We start from the raw sequence: 21761 nt of genomic DNA, 5'->3' as shown, positions 1-21761 counted from the left end.
AGTTTTTGAAGTTTTTTTTCGCAACAGACTGAAAATTATATCTTGACAATATACAAAATCGATATTAAATCGTGGGGGTCCTAATCACTCAGAGTGATTTAGAAGGGGCTCGCGACCAACCTGAATGATTTCGAAGGGGGCGCGGGGTGCAAACACGATTTAGAATCGCTAATCTGAAGGATGTGTTAATAAAAAAATCGACTTTTGGTGATATGTTTACATTACTTTCACGGTGGGCAATATAAAAGATAAAACTCGTCCTCAAGATATAGTTTTTCACTTTACAAAACTTTCCTACTATTTTAAATAGTGGGTGTGCTGCCCATGATCGCATATTTGTCCCGTTTTCGATAGGATTTCCTATATTTATGGAACTGATTTGCGATAATGGACAGTGGGGTGGTTAATTTTAGCTTTTTTATGAAGCGAGATATTCAAAACTCTTCCAGAAAATTAAAGAAAATCAAATTCCAAAAACCTTTGTCCAAGACACGTAGAGCTCTATGTCTTGTAATTTTCATTTTACAAGATATTTTCCGGAAAACAGGGTGTTTTTTAAACAATGGTTTTATTTATATAACTTCTGCAGTTTTGATTTTCCGTTAAGGTAATTTTAGAAATATTTTATAATATTTGGAAGTAGAATAATTTGTCTCAACTTCATAAACTGCTGGGTCATTCCGCGTGAAGTTATCAAGTCACGTGTAATCGACCTTTACGGATTTGAACCAATATTGGTGGAATTGTTCATCTAGAGCCAATTTTTAAAAATCCAAATATTTGGCCCAATTGGACCACCCCCATGACAAATTGGTAAAACCTTTAATTTTCTTTTGATTATATCTTGCATTCTATATACCCTAAAATCAAACCGCAAGTTGCCTTTTGAAGGAAATTGTTCAAGGAATCTAGAAAAAAATATATTAGTTTTTAGCGACAGTGCTGATAATTGTGCGATTTTCCCAGTTTAAAAATTAAAGTTCACTTTTCTCGCTGTACATATAAATACGGGAAAGTACTGCTCCGTCCTGCAAATCATACATATTTTGCAGTTTTTTCTAATATGAAAAAAAAATTCAAAAATCGAACGGAACCTTTGCGACCTTTGTCCGAAAACCAGAAGTTGGGGTTATATATCCTTTTGTCATTGATATTGAATTTTATCATTATTCTTCAATCAATTAACATAAAATGTACCTTGCTGAACGTGGAAAATCCTTAGGAAAAACATAAAAATAGAATCGTTACTGGTTAAATTCAGGAACATCAGATTTTTTGACATTTCGTCTCGAATACACATTTTTATCAGGTTCTGTCCTTTAACCCTCCGGCACTCGCGCGAATGGCTCCCCGAATGAGCAACCGCTGATGCTGAAAGAAGATTTCGCTAGAGTTTCTTAAGTGTTGCACTAAATACAACGGCGCGAGTGCTGGAGGGTTAAAAAAAGTTTGAATTGTAATTGTCTGAATGCTACATCAAAAGTTATAGTACACACCAAAAAATAATGAAATTTAAACGACATGTAAATCAATACGAAAGTAAACATTCAAAGATTCAATCAAAAATTTGATTGAAAATTACGTTGAAAGCAATTGGAGCATCAAACAGCATACAATTTTACACTTCCATTCGTGTAATATTACATGTCATTCATTTTACAGCAATACTCGAGTAAAAATACATTGAAGTGCATTGGTTTTCCGTTTAAAGAAACTGCAATTTTCAATCCACGTGTAAAATTATAATAAAATTCGTTGAAGAAAGCACGACAAGTCGTGTGTATTTGTGGAGGAACTTAATTTTACATTTATATTCATGCTCCAAATATGTGCATGAAAATAAACTTAAAATTACAAAATATTTTTGTCTGTGTATTTAATATACTTTTCCTCCATATTTTCTCCTATTATCATAGTATCATTGTATTTCATAAATTTCAAACGAAGTGGGCGAGGGTCTAGGAGTGGGCGAGGGTCCAAATGATGTGTAATTTGGTATCTGAGCTTACTTTGACATTAGTCACTATATGAAACTTTGAGGACTTTTGGGACTTTGAGAAATCAAAAATGAGTGATTTTTTGCAATGCCCTAATCGGCACCACTGTGCATTGATATAATGCTCTAGAGGAATTCCAGGAGAAAACCAACCATAAAATATGACCATCGCTGATTCGAACAAAACTTTGCAGCTGTGTTTTCATGATTTTCTCCGGCAATTGAAATATTTTGCTTATTTTTAAAAGGGTGTAGTAGTTTTTGCACGGAAAATATCCCAAAAAAGACAATCAGAGAAAGAGTTACAGGGATTGAAAACATTTGTAAGAACGAGTCCAATGGGAAATAGACAGAGAAAAATGACAACAACGGTGAGAATGAAGATACGATTAAAATTCAATTTGGATGATGTCATCACAAATTCCCAACAGTATCGTGATCACCGCCATAGCCCCAATCTCTACTAATGCACCCATAGACCCCGAATATCTCCTATAAGCAAATCGTCACCGCCCCCTCTCTTCGATTGGCCAAATTTCTCTCGTCATCTATTTTTAGCTCTACTTTCAATTCGGAAAATTACACCCTTTCTAGAAGTTATTCGAGTGTCTCTATCATGAACTATCAACAATCATATGGTCATTGTTTTAAAATACGGAATGGATTTTTTAGCGAATTTGTATCACGGAGAAACAATCAACAAGAAAGTTTTCCACTTTAAACATATTTTCGTAATTCATGCTACAGCGAAGACCCATTTTTATCAGCCCCTTGGTGAATTTTGGGCTAATAAAACGGGGACAATTTCTCATAAGGGAGCCCAACGGCGCAAAATTTAAAAAAAAGTTAAAAAATATGCTCAAGAAAGGATTTACTCGAAATCAACTTGGTTCGTCTGCTAGACCCCATCGAACTACCAACTATCGATTTTCATACAAGGCTGACAAAATCTGGTTTAAATCTAATAAAATCGGGGGTACACAAAATCGGGGGCTGATAAATACCCCCAAAATCGGGGTTCACAAAATCGGGGGTTGATCGGATCTTCACTGTATTTGCATTCAAAATGTTATTTTCTTATAGAATATGATTCCAAATACCCTAATAAAGAAAAAAAATTAAAAATGTAGTTTTCCAGATATTTTAAATTTATTGTTTTCAGCAAAAACAATTGTTTGATTTGATTTCGACCTTTTTCAATTACCCAATTACATTTAAAATATTTCCTATCTGCCATCTGGGTTACCAAAAACACAGAATAATCTGTATTTATACAGATTTTTCAGCCATTTTCAGACCAAGAATCTGTATGTGCATGTATACAGATTTTTGCATGTATGTGCAGATATACATATTTTTGAGAAGTGATGTTACCAAACCTATTTTAGAAATATTTTCTTAGTTTCACTAATACTTCCTCTGTGTCTCTCTCAGCTTAGCCCTCTAAATAGGCTGCGCACGCTGACGAAGTCGACTTAAAAATGACTTTTACTGTCAGCCGTGTTGACAAACATTGCTTCACAGTTTAATGGCAGTGTTGGTAAACCCGGCTCACAGTAAAAGTCATTATTTATGTCGACTTCGTCCGCGTGCACAGCCTAATTAAAAAATCTTCACTTTTGAGAGTGGTCGCTCATTCTGAAAGGTAAAGGTTTGTAATACACTCAGGTTAGCACCCAGCAAACGCCTGGCTGAAGTCTACTTCCGGAAACGTTAATTGTAATGCTCTGTGACTTTGTTAATTCACAATTTTTTGTCCGAAAATTCGACAGCTACATTGGGCGACTTAATGTATGTAACATTATATATCAACAAAAGTCATTAAATGAAGAAGAAAATTATTTTTCCATTGTGCACATCGGTAAAGTTCAAGTTTCTGGATGCAAAATATCAGAACGATTTGTAGTGTTTTTATGGCGAAAAGGTCCTTGCTTGATTCATTTAAACCACAGGAATTAATATCTCCGATAGATATTCCACCAAAATGTTGAACAAGTCAACTGATTCGTTACAGATACCGACACAGATTTTTCGAAGAGTAAATACAGATGAAAAGATTTTTTAGGATAAAAATACAGATTTAATTTTGGCAACCCTGCCTATCTCTTAAAGTTTTCTTTGAAAGAAGATCAAAAATTTTATAAAATGGGTTTATTCTTGCGATTTTTTTTATTTCAATATTTGTTTTTGTGAAATATGTAACTTTTTCTCAGTGTATGTTGTTATTGCATGTTACTCTTTCTCAGATAGTTCTGCTGTATAAAACATGATAACCGAACATTTTTTTATAAAATTCTGCATGCAAAAGATTTCAACCCCTTTATAAAAAAATGGTATTGGGTCAAAATGATCTCATTGACTGTGGAAAATGTTTGTCTTCCATGCCGGTGAAACGTGTTATCGGAATTGGAAGTGGTCGATAACGATTTTACGATTTTCGGTCGGTTATTCGTGGAATTCCTCAATAATGCAAAACTCGCGAGATGTGTACACGGTGCTACAAAATAAACAAAAGTGATTCAAGTGATCTGTTAAAGGTTCTAGGTCTGGTCAAATACAACACAAAACTACGTTACATCAATTTAATATACCCTCAAAATCTTGATTTATAAAAAAATGGGACTTTCGGCACCAAAGAATTTTCTACTCGGTCATTTTTCAACCTATTTTCATCTTCGTGAATTTTCTGGAAAGCAGAAGAATTGACCTTCCCGCACGGTATGCTGTATTGTGTTATTTTGTCATAGCATATGCGGTTTTTGGACATCAATTTGACAATAATCATTACTTGGACTTTACTACGATTCGTAAGTGAAAAATGTAAAAATTGTTATTAAGTATCGTCTATTCTTAATAATAATTTAAAGGGAACATTCAATTTAGCATTTAACAAACTGTTAGATATCAAAATCGTTTGGAAAATGGCAGATATTTTTTTTTCAATTTTGAAACAAGCTCGCATAAACTTTTAAGAGGACGGTCTCGCATAAAATTTTCAAAAAATCAATTTTTTTTGCTCAATTACGTGTATATTCCAAAGTATGTGTGTGAATTTTGAAGTTAATACTGAAAAAAATAATGGAAGATATATTAATAGAATCGCATAGTGCGGGACAATGCCACACTAACCCCTTCAGAGATTATGAGCAATTTTCTATTTTGGAAAAAAATGCATTACTCTGCTATTTCTTCACCCGATTTTAATGATAAATAGGTCGTTAGATGCGAAATTAAATGTTCGCTCTTTCTTTAATTAAAACATAGGCGCTTTCAAAGAAAAATGTTGTGAAATTTGTATAATTTTCCTGAAAAAATCGCAAGACAATGGTTGTTTTCTTATTGTTGTCCCAAAATCACATAGTTTTTTTTATTAAGAAACATAACATTGCATACCGTTACAAAAGGTCATTTATTCTTCTTTCCAGAACACTCAAAAAATTGGAAAGTGGTTGAAAAATGGCCCCGTAGAAAAAAATTTTGTGTCCAAAGTCCTGAAAAACAGTGTTTTGTGATAAATCAAGGTTTTGTACGTATACAACACTTTTCATACGTTGATTTGTGTTGCATTTTATGAGATATACAACCTATACTAGGTCACTTGAAAAATACAAAATCACTGTAGCACAGTGCTACTTATGGCCAGTTTTTCCGCATTCTGGACCACTGTGCGATTTAAATGTAAATATTTTGTTAACATAATTTTCGAATTCGAAACTAATTTTTTTCAGCCATTTTATCTATTCTTGTTTCTGCAATAGCAAATTCTTTTTTATTAAAATTAGTTAATGAGTAGATATTAATTGATAGGAGAAAAACAATAAGTGATCCAGTTGCTGAATTTTCTGTGCTTCGCAAAATACAACCCATCACCACTTACTCAGGATGTTCTTTTAAGATAGACATAATAGTTTCAAGTTCTGCTTGATACTTTCTCCGTGCGGATTCCTCATGGACGACCATATTATGTTTCAGATCGACCCAAGCCCGCCCTTGGGTGTAATCCGATTAAATGCCGTACCTACCATCAACCGGACAGTGGCAGAGCCGGCAAACGGATGCATTGGTGGAATACTCAAGTGAGCACAACAGAGCCAAATTGCATATTTCCCAGGCAGTCGAAAAGGAATAGCCGCCACCACCAACATCATATCCATCGACTAGATAGCAGCTAACTAAAATAGTTAGCTTTTCACTTTGCTCAGAACGTCTATGACGAGCACTTTCCTTTTCGGGATTATAAATTTGATCTGATTGACTTTTTTGCTGTAAGATTCACTGAGTGCCCGATTGCTGATGCTCGAAGGATAGAAATGTTATGTAGATAAGTTCTTTTCGAATGGACTGGTTTTTGCAGTGCCCAGTTTTCATCCACATCCCAATTGAGTTGAATCCATAGGAAACTGTCATAGAGCATATGGAGAATTAGCTTTTGCTGGTCTTCGAAACTACAAATCACAACAAATGCAGAGCACGTTGGCTAATAACGACTGTCGACTGATTGCGTTTGGAATGGAATCTAATGTGCGTTCAACTCTATCTGAAAGTTATGAAAATGATCGTGAATAAGTTAAATGTATGACATATACGTGTAACATGTGTAGAGACTAATCTAAACTTTGCCTTTTAATTTGCTATGAAAATAAAATCGACTCTGATAGAGGGGAAAAAAGAAGAAAACACGGATATTTACGCTATTTTTGGGATATCTATAGTAAGTAAGATCTTCATATATTTATTCAGTACGAAATCTGCGACCAACTATATATACAGCGAAAACCGTAAAATCCTGAAAATGTAATATTTTTAAACAATCCTTAATTTTTATAACAATTCTATAGACAAACATTGTATTCCGCACAATGTCCACTCAATCCGAATTGTACCAAGCATCAGCCAAATCAAAGAAGACCTACCGCCCATGTCAAGTAAGTCCAAACAAATTGAGAGAGTGCCATTCCATGAATAAAGAAACATTTCACCTTCTGAAGCATCCTTCAAACATAATAGTAGAGTTGATTTTCCTATCAAGTGGCAGACAACAAACCTTTACTGTTCCTCTCGTGAGCAAAGGTCAGATCTTAATAGCCACCCTTGGACAGTCATCAAAGAGTAGCTGTGGTAGATAGTCTACGAAACATTACCCTTCTGTTCTTAACCTATCTGACCGGAGCGTGGCATTGCCTGAATCTAAACAATCACGGGTCATAGAGGTCCTGGCTTACGGTATCCTGCTCATCGAAAATAGGGGCCGGATAAAAGTCAGACAATAAAACTCCAATTACCAATGAATTATTTCTGATATGGCTGCAGCGCGGCAGCCGTATAAATAGAAGAATAATGATCCCCATCTATTCCATTTTCCCCGAAGAAAAGCAAAAAGGTGGTCTCTACGGATCTTACCTTTTCCAACCGGAACGATTTTCCACCACGGGACAGAAGATACTTGCCTGTTGTAACAGGCGTGTTGGTTAAAGGTGTAAAATAGGTATGCAAAAATAGGTGGGAGATACTCGTGCCATAAATTATGCTGTCCCTTTTCAGGCAAACAAATAAGCGTGTTTAACGGATGGGAGCCCTTATGTTCTGCTACTTATTTTTTATTAGTTGGCCGGTATAGACCAGAGCATCCATGTAAGATTGATATTTAACTTGCCAAACAATAAAAAGTAACCTCGCATGAAAAATGGACTAGTTCTAACAACATCTCGGATATGGTTAGACATGTTCAATAATGGGCACGTTTGATGAGCCTGAAGCAGACTAGGATGACTTAATTTTATTTATTTATTTATTTATTTATTTATTTATTTATTTATTTATTTAATTAATTTGGTTCAAAAGTTAAGCATATAGACATTTTAAAAACAAGGTTCCTAATAAGGGGCGGGTGTCCACTAGGAGGATGAATCAATCAGGCTTGAGGTCGTGAGGGAATCTAGTGACTGAAGCCACCGGATTTCTGCTCCCATGACGAAAAAACCAGTAGTTTCTAAAATTTGGCACAATTATCTCTCATCTTCCTTAAGAGGGTCAACATGATTTTCTTACTCACGATTATTGTATTTTGATTGATTGTTAACCTTACCATTGAGTTTATGTAATGCTCTCCGTGCTTCTGAAAATCAATCAAATTAATTTTATCGTGACCAACAACTTACCTTTCAATACAGGGGCCCCTTTCCAAAATCTCGGAAGAAAAGTCGTGCAAACTTCGTAACGTTTATATTTTTTGTTATATTGAATGGAATTAATAAATTTCTTCGCCATTTAGTCGAAAATATGTGTAGCAAAGATGTATTTTAAATATTTATAGCATTCAACCGTGTTTCGAAATATCTTTCGAAAAGTCCCGAAAAAGTGAAAAATTCCAGCCTATCCCATTCCGAGCCGTCAATTTGGTGCACCACCTGATCACTAAAATGATGCAATCAGTTCATGGAGGCGGCCGTATCCCAATAACCATAGTCTCTCCCTTTATTAGCAGCTTGTAGGAACACCTGCCCTCAATAAAATCTTTCATATTTCTTATTTTTAGCGCTTCTCTTAGAACAGCTTCGAACATGTCTTTGAAAATGTTATCCCTGTGTTCGCATTTGATTCTTACTGGAAAATCTCGAAGTGAACGTGGTGCACTCTAAGCAGCATATTAATGATTTTGAAATTATATTATGTTACATATCGCGGCAAAGCTCCCAAGTAATCATAAGTACAGAGTCAATATTGGTATTAATAACTACTAGCATTGCATAAGAAAATATTTCAGCATTTACAATGCAATCAAACTTTCCATTAGCATTGTGATTGCTTAGCACCACTGGAAAAAATTAGCATAATTAGCAGCTCTACACACGTATATAGTAAGGCATACAAGCCTTATGTCTCTTTAAACCACGAAAGCATTACATAGGCATTTAGCAAATATCAAACTAGTATATTGCTGCTGATTTATGAGTAATGTATCTTCTTTTTAGAATAATAAAGGGCGAACACGAAATTATTGCGACACCGAAAATGTCATGCCAATTTTCTTATAATGTTTAAAATCAAACCAAAATTTTAGGCTAGTTTATACATATATTTACTTCAAAAATCAAAAGAAAAGTTAATCGATGGAGCCTTGAGTGTAAAATTGAACGCATTTTCGCTTGATGCCCTCCATCAAAGTCTTTACAGTGTCATCCGGTACCAGTTTCTCAGTTTTTCCATTTTCTTAACATGTCCTTCTCGTCTTTGACTGTCTTCTTGCTCTTCCGAAGTTCCCGCTTCATCATTGCCCAGTACTGCTCCACCGGGCGCAGTTCCGGACAGTTTGGCGGATTCATGTCCTTTGGAAGAAAATGGACAGAATTGGCCTCATACCGCTCCAGGACACTTTTAGAATAGTGGCATGATGCCAAATCTGGCCAAAATAGCGGAGCTTCGTCGTACTGCTGCAATAACGGCAAAAGGCGCTTCTCGAGGCACTCAGATTTGTAGATCTCGCCATTTACTGTGCCCTTTGTCACGAAAGGCTCACTCCTCAGTCCGCAAGAGCAGATGGCCTGCCAAATGAGATATTTGGAGGCGAACTTCGACATTGTCTTCTTCTTAAATTTGTCGTCCACATAGAACTTGCTCTTGCCGGTGAAAAACTCCAACCCCGGAATTTGCTTAAAATCGGCTTTTATATACGTTTCGTCGTCCATCACACAGCAGCCATATTTTGACACCATCTTCTCGTAGAGCTTCCGTGCCCGAGTTTTAGCCGTCGATTGTTGCCGCTCATCGCGGTTGGGGAAGTTCTGTACCTTGTATGTATGTAGTCCAGCTCTCTTCTTTGCATTCTGGACGTAGCTTTGCGACGTAACTCTGCGACATCTTTTTAGCCAAATTACGGCTTGAGACGTTGGGATTTGCTTTAATCATCCGCTTCACCTTTCCCTCCGTCTTTTTGTTCTCCGGTCCCGGTGCCGTGGTCCAACGTCAACCGCTCCTGGAAGCGCTTCAACACTCTGGAGACGGTTGAATCATGAATGTTCAACATTTTTCCCAACTGCCGGTGCGACAGGTCAGGAAATTCCAGTTGTTTGGAAAGAATTTGTTCTCTCGACTCGCGGTTGTTCACCTCCATTTTCGTTGAATCGAAAAACACGACTTCGAGTTTGACAGTTTGAGTAAACAATACACATCAATGAGAAAGTGTGCAAAATTTGGTTGATTTTTACCCAATGGTAAAAAAGTTATGCCCTGTTGAATGTGTCGCAATAATTTCGTGTTCGCCCTTTATTCGACATATTTCATTGCATTCAAACATATCAGATACAGCCTCAGCATCAAAATGAGCACCATTGTACTATTACACTCGCAGTCATTAGCATTATATTAGCATTAAATCGAAATATAGAGCTTATTGCTTATGGCAAATCATTGACATTCCAAATCTTCAAGTAACAATCCTGGATAAATCAAATGAACATACTGTGGAATAACAATTGCATTTTCATACATTTAATTCGATTACGATGAGCATCCTCTTATATCCTTTTCGTAATCGAACGTACTTCAACATCCACAAGTAAGACTATTTGTCAAAATAGCATGTCATTGAGCAATTTACAATCAAACAAAAAATACCAGTGTTATCTTACGTACGAATTACGTAAGTACGCGTCAAATCTACTCATTTGTGAAAAACCGTCCCTTGTCAAAAATGAGTAAAAGTAAGTGAGGCTATTCGGAATGATATAGTACCGATGTCGGATGGAGATGACCTACTTCGATTAGACATCATATTGAACTATCAAACAAATTTTACTCATTTTTCAGTAAAAGCGTTTTAGTTGCAATGAGTAGCGGAGGATAAGCGTGTAGATTAGATGTGACAGTCGAAGGTTATAGATTAATATCACATTATATTCACGTGAGCCCGAATTAGAGTTTTATTATAATTTAAAATCTATTTTCTTTATACATAGTATTCAGGTACTAAACATTGTGGTGCCACAGTGCAAATTGGCCCAAAGCAACCTATCTAGCGTTAAGGTATGATGAATTTGAAATGACTAGAATTAACCTAACCTGTGTAATACTAAACAACTCGAATTCGATAGCACTGAAGTCGCGTGGAGAGAATTAGTCGGCAATTCATAGCAAAAGAACTCGATCGTCAATATACTCAGTTAGATACTAATTGTAAGTATGATTAGATCAATTTATGTCAATAAATTTCAGTTTGAGTCTCGCCAATAATACAGACTACAAAAACTCTAACATTCTCAAAAATTACGAGTGATGAGTACTCTAGGAACCGACAATACTGCGGATTTCAGTCAGATCAGGATGCAACCTTCAGTAGGATTTAATTGCAAGGGTTGCGACCGCCCAGATCATGTCGAGGACATGGTGGCCTGCGACAAGTGCAACACTTCGGCTGTGCAGGATTACAGAGCTCAATCGTTAACCGATCCTGGAGATGCTGCCAGTGCTCTACGTTCTGAGGATCCATTGCATCCGGCAGGACATCCAAGAGCGCTAGACTTCGTTTAAAACTCCTTGAAGAGAAGATGGCTCTGGAGGATAAGCTTCTGATGCTGCAAGCCCAAAAGGAACGGGAATACTTGGCTCAAAAGCACTAGCTGGAAGTAGAGGCCGATAGAGAAGAAACTAGTGCGACAAATCAAAGCAGTCGGCACAGTCAGATGGGTGTACGTATCTGGGTTGACGAACAAAATAAAGCTCTAGCGAAAATTAGTCAACCAGTAGCGAGCACGTCAACGCCCATAAATGTTTCCGCAGCGATAGCAGCCTCGATTCCACCACCAGTTATCTCTAACCTGGACGTTTGCCAGGAAACATGTATGTCGTGCCCGAGCCTGTTTACACGTTGGCTTATATACCCGCACATCGTCGAGTCATGATGCTCGTCGCACAACATCAAGAGCTGAGTACAGCCTCTCACATGCACCAGGTTCGTGGATTACAGCAATCGTTCATCCCAGATCAAGATCAGCTATAGCAGAAAAACCGGCCAAAAACGCCATATTGTTTACCGAAGCCTATGCTCCCCGTAACGAATCCCTTGGATTCGATGGGAACCTTGCTTCCAGTGAACCCTGTCGCGTATGATGTTCGGCACTATCCTGTTCCATATATGGGTGAGATTATGACTGGACTTATCATTGAGCGACTGACGAAGACTAGTCTGCAGCCTGTTTTTTTTCTGGACATCCTACAGCATAACAACCGGTGCCAAATCCATCGTCGTACTATCCAGAGACCCATTTTCTTACCGACTGATAGTATTAGTATGTTGCACCCACCCGATGTCCGACAAGTACTGAAACCGCCGATCAATTCTAATTCTTATTTCGATCGCCATCTTCCTGCAACAACTGTTCCCGATATGGACCACGGGCATGCAACGCAGCGCGTACTGGAGGCTCAAACAGAGCCGATACTGCAACAACAGCCTACAAAAAAAATTAAAGGGTTGTGTACAGGACACGACCACGGTGACATTAAAAATGTAGCTTTTTTCAAGAGCGTGCAAATGAATTTTATTTATCACACATATCGACTCACGTTCTTGCTCACTCGCCTGTTTTCATATGTTACAATTTGCTATATACCCTCCCCATTAAAACATAATTTATTGAAGGTTTTAACGGTAATCTATTAATCAATCAACTATCTCACTAGGTGATTGGAATTATTTGGCTGATCCATCTAGTAAAAATAGGTTGGTCTGTCCAGAAAATATATTCAAAAGAAAAGTTCCATATTGAGAACTCGTCGCTGTTGTGCTATCTTATGACAAACGCCATTTTGGGGTAAACTGAGTTAGATATGCCACATCACTTGGCTAAAAAATCTCTACAAAGTGGCGTTTTCAGAATTTTGACATTCTACTTGCTTACTGAGATATAGCGAGAAACGTGCTGAGAAATTTTCAATTTTTTACTTCAATTAACTGTGTATTGGCTCAAGATATCTTGATGTATAAGATGTTTTTATGTTTAAAACTATCCGAGATACACAATGGTATAATAATTTTCAAAACAAAAATACACGCATTGTGTGAAAAAAGCAGTTTAAGTTTTAAATTGGAAATATAGCATGTTTGGCAACACTGTAACCAAAAATAACTAACTTTTCTAGATTCCCTAACTCATTTCCTTCAAGATGCATCTAACAGATTGTTTATAGACCAAATTAAGCCAAAGATATGAATAAAAGTTCATAATTGGTGAATTTTTTCTATGAAAAATTTTCCATGCGCGATTATGACACGCCATACAAATTTTGCCATCAATGCACACCTATGACACGTGTGAGTGCGACTTTTGTTTACATTTATAGTAAAAACTCGCAACATAGTCAACCGATCGTCGTAATATTTGAGAGATTAATACAGAATAGATAGCAGCATCCATTGTATTCTTTGAATTGTTTATACCATTTATAAGTTTCAAGCTATTCAATCTCAAACTTTAAGAATCGTTTTTCTCGGAATATGCTAAATGGCGCTTGTCATAAGATAGCACAACAGCGACGAACTGTGATGAGGAAGCCCACGCCCGCCAACGGCAATATACAGATTCTCCATGAAATATGAAATTTCATTTTCCAATTAAATTTTCAATAATGTACTAATGAACTTAAGTAAACAATCTTAAGATTAAGTATTTCTTGATCGATTAGTGGTGGAAAAAATCAAATTATTTGATAAATTACATTGTTATGCAACGTTCGCACTACCAGTTAAAACGGGTTTTTATGCTATCTGGTGATATTTTTCTTGTTGCTAATTATTAAAACGTGTTATAACTCTGTAGTGTAAACATTGTATTATTAAACCAATTCTGCCTTTTTTCTATCATATAGGTGTTTTATGTGGTAATAGGACTGACATAATTATATTTTCAGTACAGCGGTTTGTTTCATAATTTAAAGCAGATTTATTTTAAAATTTAAATTAGTATACCCAACCGTTCTATTTGTTGTATACTTTAAAACGCAATTAGAACTGTGTTTTAAATACATAGGGTAGGACAGATACTCTGACAGGATAAACTGGGAAAACAATTTTAAGACCAGTAACGCTTAAGACATCGCTTGAATTTGAATCGAAAAAGAACACCCGCTTAAACTGCTGCTGGGACGGTAAGTTCGGTTTTAAAATTTTCCGTTGTGTGCAGTACGAAACAAAAGTGTTTGAAATTAGAAAACAAAAAGTTCTGCTGGGAATGTGATTGTTTCCGATGCAATTACACTCAGGTTTTTTAACGCAGGGGATACAGGCCGTGCAAATGAAAACCGCGTAAATGAAAACCGCGTAAATTTCGTAATCCGGGTAAAAAAACCTGAGTGTACTCTCCTATATAAAATACTACGCTGCTGAACAGTACAATAACTACAGAAGCACGTTGTCAGATGCCTTACTGAAAAAAACATAACCGAAATATGAAATATATGAGAACCAATAGGCTCTTTACCCTACGCAGCTACAAAGCGCACATGGATTAACAAGTTACAACGCACACGCATGCATAAAAATAAATATATTTTTTTCAAACGCAACACTCTTAAGCAGCACACACCGTATTGAATTAAATCAAAACCACGCCACCCACCCACCCACTTTGCAAATCATTCTTGGGGTTTTCGATTGATTGACACCGGTGTAGTGGAGTGCACTGAAACTGCACCGTTTTTGCACTTTCTAGCAGAAGTGCAGAAAACTGGGGATGTTCCATTGACACTTCTGCTAGAAAGTGCAAAACCAGTGCAATCCTCTACACCGGTGTCAATCAATCGAAAATCCCATCTGTGACACCGTGCTGGTAGACCCGAAAAATCCGCACGCGGCCACCGCTGCCGAAAAGGCATAGCGTCTACCGCTTATTGTAGTGCCCAGACGCTGCAGCCACGATCTTACCCGTTCGACATAAGAACAAAAACTGATTCGAACGGGTACGCGTCACCTCTATTTATAAACTAACCGTATATGGTTTAGTCACTTAGGTGCGAGTGTGTGCAAATGCCAACGTTGCCGAAAATCGATAGCGCTTATTGCATCGCCCGGAAACGATGTTGTTCGTATGGGATAAGAGCAACAACTGATTTAAACGGACATGCGTTGCTTCTATTTATGACTTTTCGTGTGTGATTGAGCCACTAACCTACCTCCTAATGACGGCTGTGTCTGAGAAATCTGCCTCACGAATGGTAATTTTCCCGTTTTTCGTGAACTTTTTAATTTTACCAATTTTTAAAAGTCTACTTTTATTGGGGAGATATTAAATTATTACCAATATTTAAGTTAGGTGTTTCTGAATCGGTTGGTGTATGAATGATTAAAATCCATCTAGTAATATCGGAGTTATAAGCGTGCAAACCTTACATAGTTTCGTTACATGGGAGATAGTTTAGATTTTAGAATGACACCTAGCCCCAGATAGTGGAGTAAGACATTTTTAATGTCAAAAACAGCAAGCAGGTTCTAGAGATGGTATGCACTACGCAAGGCAACAGCCAATGCCAAATGGTTCTACATTAGAGTGGGACATGGTTATATGAAAAAAATAAAATTTCGCTCCGAGTAACTTTTTGGGTCCCATTTAGCTCCCAGAACAACTCTGCACATTTTTAGTTCGATCGATGAAACTATATTTTTGCGCCCACGGTTTACAGTTTACATGGGATTTCGTATGGGGAAAACGTCTTTTGCAAATTAATTCTTCCAAGAGTCACCCCTAAAAAACCGCCTAAAAAACAATAGATGTCTGATTTTTATAGGAAATTTGTCAAGGAAACAAAGTCTAGAAGACCACGAAACGATCTGATGCTTGTGGAAAAAGTTATTAAGCAAAAACCGATTGATGCCCTGAAGATTAATGATAATTTAACTTTTCATAGCATCACTGCTGCTGACGGTCGAATTATATACAAAATCTTTAAATTTCTCTTATTATTTACAAAAGAAGACTCAATTTATCCCTCAAAACTTTTGCGAAGTGGCCAAACAGTATAGAAAAATGATTTAAACACATTAAGAGAAGATCAAAACATAATTGCATATAATTGAACAACCAACAACAGTGGTGCTAGAAAAAATGAATATTTTATCAATCGTTAGAGCATCAATTGGATTCAGCTTAATAACTTTTTTCTAAAGCGTCAGATCGTTTCGTAGTTTTCGAGACTTTGTTTCTGTGTTAAATTTCCTACAAAAGCCATATAACGGTTTATTTTTAGGAAGCAATGGGCGACCCCTGGAGGAATTATTTTGTGAAAGTTAATTTTCCCATATAAAATCCCATGTAAACTTTAAACAGTGGGCGCAAAAATATAGTTTCAGGGATCAAGCTAAGAATTTGCACAGATGTTCTAGGATCCAAATGGTACCCAAAAAGTTGCTCGGAGCTGGAATCTATTTTTTGTCCCACCCTATTCTACATACTGCCCACTGCCCCAGCAATCTTGTTTCCCCAGCGGCAATTTCCGTGGTGTACGGATGGAATTATCAGTCCCCAACAGCTCGCCTCTCGTCACGTAGTCTGCAAAGAACTACCTAAATTCTCTAGGGACCCGTTAGAGTGGCCGATGTTTATAAATGCATTCGAGTCGACAACAGTGATGTGTGGAATCCAACCGGACGAAAATCTTGCAAGATTGCAAAAGCCTGGTAGGGAGCGCCACAGAAATAGTTCATAGCATCCTCACTCTACTATCCGCGATTCCGGAAATACTGAGTACACTTCGATATGAGCGTGGTCGTCCTGAGCAACTCATACATGGCCTGCTTTAAAAGATACGAAACGCACCTCCTCCAAATTTCAACAAGCGGTCAAGGGGTCAAAAAGCTCAAAACTTATATCGAAGCAGCCAATCTCCATGGCCATCTATCGTACCAAATACTGCTAAGAGAGCTAGTAGGCAATCAACCACCAAGTCAGCGACGAGATTGGGGACTGTATAGTTAGCGGATCCCTGAAACTTCATTAAAACTATTCAGCTATTACGCTCTGTCTATCAAAATGGCTGCCTGCCAGGTTAGTTTTCCGACGGACTCAAGCCAACCAGACTGTAACACACGATGAGCGCGTCATAGTTCACAGTTGTAACAGAGATCGAGAATAAAGTGGAAAGGTCAAAGATTTTTTTATTTTCGAAAATTTGGGAATCCAAGTATGTGCACCGCCAGAATCGGAGGAAGATTTACGCACACGAAAGATCGTTAGTGAAACAACAAGGCGTACCAAATCTGGTAGATTTTAGACAGGTTTACTTAGGAAAAGTGATAAGATCGAGTTTCCTAACAGCTACACGATTGCAGAGCGTTGGCTACATTGTTTAGAACGTCGACTTGAAGCAGATCCGGAATAAAAGAAAACCGTACATGAACAGATTGCTGAGTACCACGCCAGGGTCATATAAAGTGTCGGCGAATGAGCTGCGCGACTGCGATCCTCGTCGTGTGTGGTATCTACCGCTCGGTGTAGTACGCAACCCAAGGAAGCCCAACAAAATCCGCGTCAGTATGCGATAACTGGCGACATTCGAGAGATGTTTCATCAGCTACTGATACGGGAAGCAGATCGCCAGTTTCAACGATCTTTGTAGCGTACTAATACAACATCTGCCCCAGAAGTATACATCATGGACGTTGCGACATTTGGAGCGACATGCTCGCCATGCTCAGCGCAATACATAAAAAATATAAATGCGAAAGACTTCGAATTATGCTAAACTGGTCTCTGAAGCGGTTGCAGCAATTGTTGAAAACACGTATGTGGATGAGACACTGTCGACGAAATAATCATTAACGTTATTCGAGTGATACACAGCAAGGCAGGCTTCGAAATTCGAAATTGGCAGTCCAACTCTGAGCTGGTTCTTACACGAGTCGGCCAATGCTTTGCTGGCGGTAAACGTTCAAGAGCTTTTTAGCGGACAAGACGACGATGGCTGAGCGTGTTCTGGGAATGATGTGGATTCTCGATGATGATATCTTCGTGTTCGCTGCACAATTTCGTACGGAACTTCTTCTTACCGGAAACGTTGTCCCGACAAAACGAGAGGTCTTGCAGGTCATTTTGAGTATGTTTGACCCTCTCGATTTTATCGCTAACTACACCTTCCATGGAAAGATACTTAATCAGAACGTGTGGAGATCTGGAATCGGATGGAACGATCCAATGATCGATACTGGTTTTGACAGTTGGCGACGTTGGGTAATGATGGTGCCAGACCTAGAACGTGTTAGTAGTTCCATATGTTATTTTTCAAATTACGTGCCACATAGTTACAAATCACTCGAACTGAATATATTCGTCGATGCGAGCGAGATGGTGTACTGCGCTGTGGCGTATTTCCGTATTGTAGAAGATGAAATTCCAAGATGTGCGGTGGTAACTTCTAAAGCAAAATGCATAACACTAGCTATGACATCCTCGTGTACCATTTTAATAATCCAATAACGTAATAGTATCCATAGTATGCTTTTTTGATCGGGATATAATATCGCGCATAACTAGTACGATCCTAAATTTTCAATTTATTACTTTCCTAAGCTTTCAATTTAATATCGTTTCCACATAATATTAACATAACCAACTACTGTACTCAAAGACCACAAACTGGCCGTGATTTTCTATAGATACAAGTCCTCTATAAAACATCGTTATAATTATGTATTAAACAACATAAATAAATACATGAATCTACAGGGCAATGTACCAAACCAATGTTCATCGAACTATAATAGAATAAAATATTACCTCTTCGACTAACTGGCACGTCGAAATCTGAATAGAGATAGAAGATTTCTGATCCAAAAAAACACAACTTTCCACTCGTTCAACGTGCAGCATCGATTTCCATCAACAATGAACTTGATTGAGTGTGCTTTCAATTGGTAACAGCTCCCAGGCCACCCCCATCCCACCTACCAGAGCAGCCATACACCAAATGGTAGTTACTGCCTTCATTGGGAATATGTACCTTTCTCCCCGGGTTGGCCGCACCCGACGAATGCTTTTCTCGTTCCGCTTTATGCTCCGGAGCCGCTTTGTTTACGGTCTGACTATACCACGTGAATTGTTTCATGATTTAGTGCATCTTGATCATGAGCTGATTTTCGTGTTTAGTTCATAAAATTAAAACAGTTTCGATATTTTCACAAAATTTTGAATATTTTTCATGGATCTATTCATGCCTCATGAACTGATTTGTGATTCCGAATATATTAGTAATGGTTCACCATTTTGTGAAGACATATATTTTCATGAATACGAGGTTTACTATTCATGATTTTGGGATTAGTCACGATTATCGTAAGCGGTTTATTTAAGGTAAGCCTGATTATTTTTCACGAATTTATGAGCAGATTTTTTCCCGTGTGGGATCGACTTGGCCCATGGCAATGGAGTTGATTCCACTTTGAATACTTTTAAATCACTACGGGTGTCATTTTAGACATTAACATGGGTGTGTTATGAGCAAACATTGTATTAACACTCGGAATACCAAGGGGGTAAAAAGTTACGCGGACTACCAAGGGGGTCTAAAAAAATGGGAACGCTTACTTTGACCAATCATATCTCCACCGTTACATAATCGATTTTAAATCTGTCTTCACCAATAGAAAGATATGTCTTTTGTGAATACGTCATATTAAAAAAATGGAAGAATAGAGTTGTCTACCGTAAGTTACAGTAAAAAGAGTATAACAAAGTCAGTGAGAAAAAAATGGGAACGCTTCTTTGACTTGCCATATCTTAGCTGTTTGCTCACCAATTTTAATTCTTTCTTCACCATTGGATAGGTAAATCTTTTATAAAAACAGTGAACAAAGAATGATGGAAATCAAATTTGTATATTTGAAGTAATTGTAAAAACAGTAATTGAGAGTTAGTACAGACGAAATGACTTTTTCTGTTCAAACAATCGTATCACGACCGTTTGTCAACCAATTTCAATTTTCCTTACACCAATGCAATCCTTAGAGCTTCTAGACTTGTAATATATGCAATAAATAGTAGACTTTCAAAAATTACTATACTTTTTCGAGTTTTTAGGAGATAGGATTTTTACAATGTACGTAGCATACGGTTGATTGAAATTCTTTGCGACTTGTTAGATTTACGGTTTGAAAATTACCTGTTTACTCAATAGTTCTACATATTATACATGGATATTATTATATCAAAATGATTGCACGAACGTGGAGAAACACATTATTGTATGTAAGTTACTAAATAATAGAGTGTGTTAGGACGATTCAGTAAATACGAAGAAGTTCAGAATTTTAAAATATTCGTCATATAACTTTCAATTTGAAGCGATGACCTATACATTTTAATACACCAGTCGATTGTAATTGATGGCGGCTACAATTTCTGAAAAAATATATTTTCTCAAAAAAATAGCCAAAAGTACGTAGAAGTACAGAAATTCCATTTAGTTGGCAAATAACGTCGAGTTCAAAGTGATGGCCTATACCTTTTTATATACCAATCGATTATAATTGATTTTGGTTACAATTTCTGGAAGAACGATTTTTATATTTTCTCAAAAATAGACAAAAGTACGTAGAACTACAGTAATTTCATTTAGTTGACAAATAACTTCAAGTATTCAAAGCTATCACCTATGCAATTTATACACCAATCGATTGTAATTGATTTTGGCTACAATTTCTGAAAGAACATATTTTTATATTTTCTAAAAAATAGCCAAAACTACGTATAAGCACAGAAATTTCATTTAGTGGGTAAATAACGTCGAATTTTAAGGGATGATTTATACTTTTTGCCTTTCTCATATAGAAAGGTTATGCAATCACTCTGAAAAACGTCAACCTAATCTCGGCCCGGAGGGCCGAGTGTCATATCCCATTCGACTCAGTTCGTCGAGATCGGAAAAAGTCTGTATGTGTGTGTGTATGTATGTATGTGTGTGTATGTGTGTGTATGTGTGTGTGTGTATGTATGTGCGTATGTGTCAAATAATGTCACTCATTTTTCTCAGAGATGGCTGGACCGATTTGCCCAAACTTAGTCTCAAATGAAAGGTGCAACCTTCCCATCGGCTGCTATTGAATTTTGGATCGATCGGAATACTGGTTCCGGAATTACGGGTTTCAGAGTGCGGCCACACAGAAATTTCTCATAAAAACTATAGGAAAAATTAAAAATAGAATTTTTATTTTTGATGCTAAATGTATTCAAGCTGCATAAAACGTCGAGATTTGATGCAAACACGAAAAAAATTTGACGAAGATTCACTTTTTTGGATTTTGCACATTTTTGCCTTTCTCATATAGAAAGGTTATGCAATCACTCTGAAAAACGTCAACCTAATCCTGGCCAATATTTTTTTCGACTCGCTTAAAGTTTCTGGATTTTAACAGGGGCGTAGTTGATGGTTTACGGAGAGGGGTTACACTCCCCCTCTACTGTTCACTCCCCTCCTTTAAAAATCTCCTTAAATCACCCCTCAGACCACCACCTCATACCCCTCCCTTTCATCCCCATCATCTTTAAACCACCACTATATTACAAAGCATACCAATTTAAGCTGGGGAGTCGTTCGTTCATGGGACTTTCGCCCTCCTCACATACCCATCCCCGCATAACAAAATGAGTTAGCAAGCAGATAACATTGATCTAATGCTGATTAGGCTAATGGAGTATGATATTTTTTTGTTTCAAGTGTTTCACCGTCGACACGTAGCTCATCAAGTTCGTGGCTGGCATGCCATTGTGTATAAGTGCAAAGTGTA

At 37.3% G+C, this 21761-nt stretch overlaps 1 protein-coding gene across 1 annotated transcript in view; it reads right to left on the bottom strand.

Annotated features, from left to right (window-relative positions):
• Positions 1 to 12330: 12330 nt before the first annotated feature.
• The window catches only part of LOC131680714 (uncharacterized), a 39338-nt gene continuing 29907 nt past the window's right edge, over positions 12331 to 21761 (bottom strand). Inside the window, exon 4 of the mRNA XM_058961422.1 lies at positions 12331 to 12444. Within this exon, the coding sequence (XP_058817405.1) occupies positions 12331 to 12444 (114 nt within the window). The remainder of the gene's footprint in view (positions 12445 to 21761) is intronic.

The sequence above is a fragment of the Topomyia yanbarensis genome, chromosome 2 (genome assembly GCF_030247195.1).
Source record: "Topomyia yanbarensis strain Yona2022 chromosome 2, ASM3024719v1, whole genome shotgun sequence".
In the NCBI taxonomy this organism is placed as follows: Eukaryota; Metazoa; Arthropoda; class Insecta; order Diptera; family Culicidae; genus Topomyia; species Topomyia yanbarensis.
This window is presented reverse-complemented; position numbering and strand designations above follow the sequence as displayed.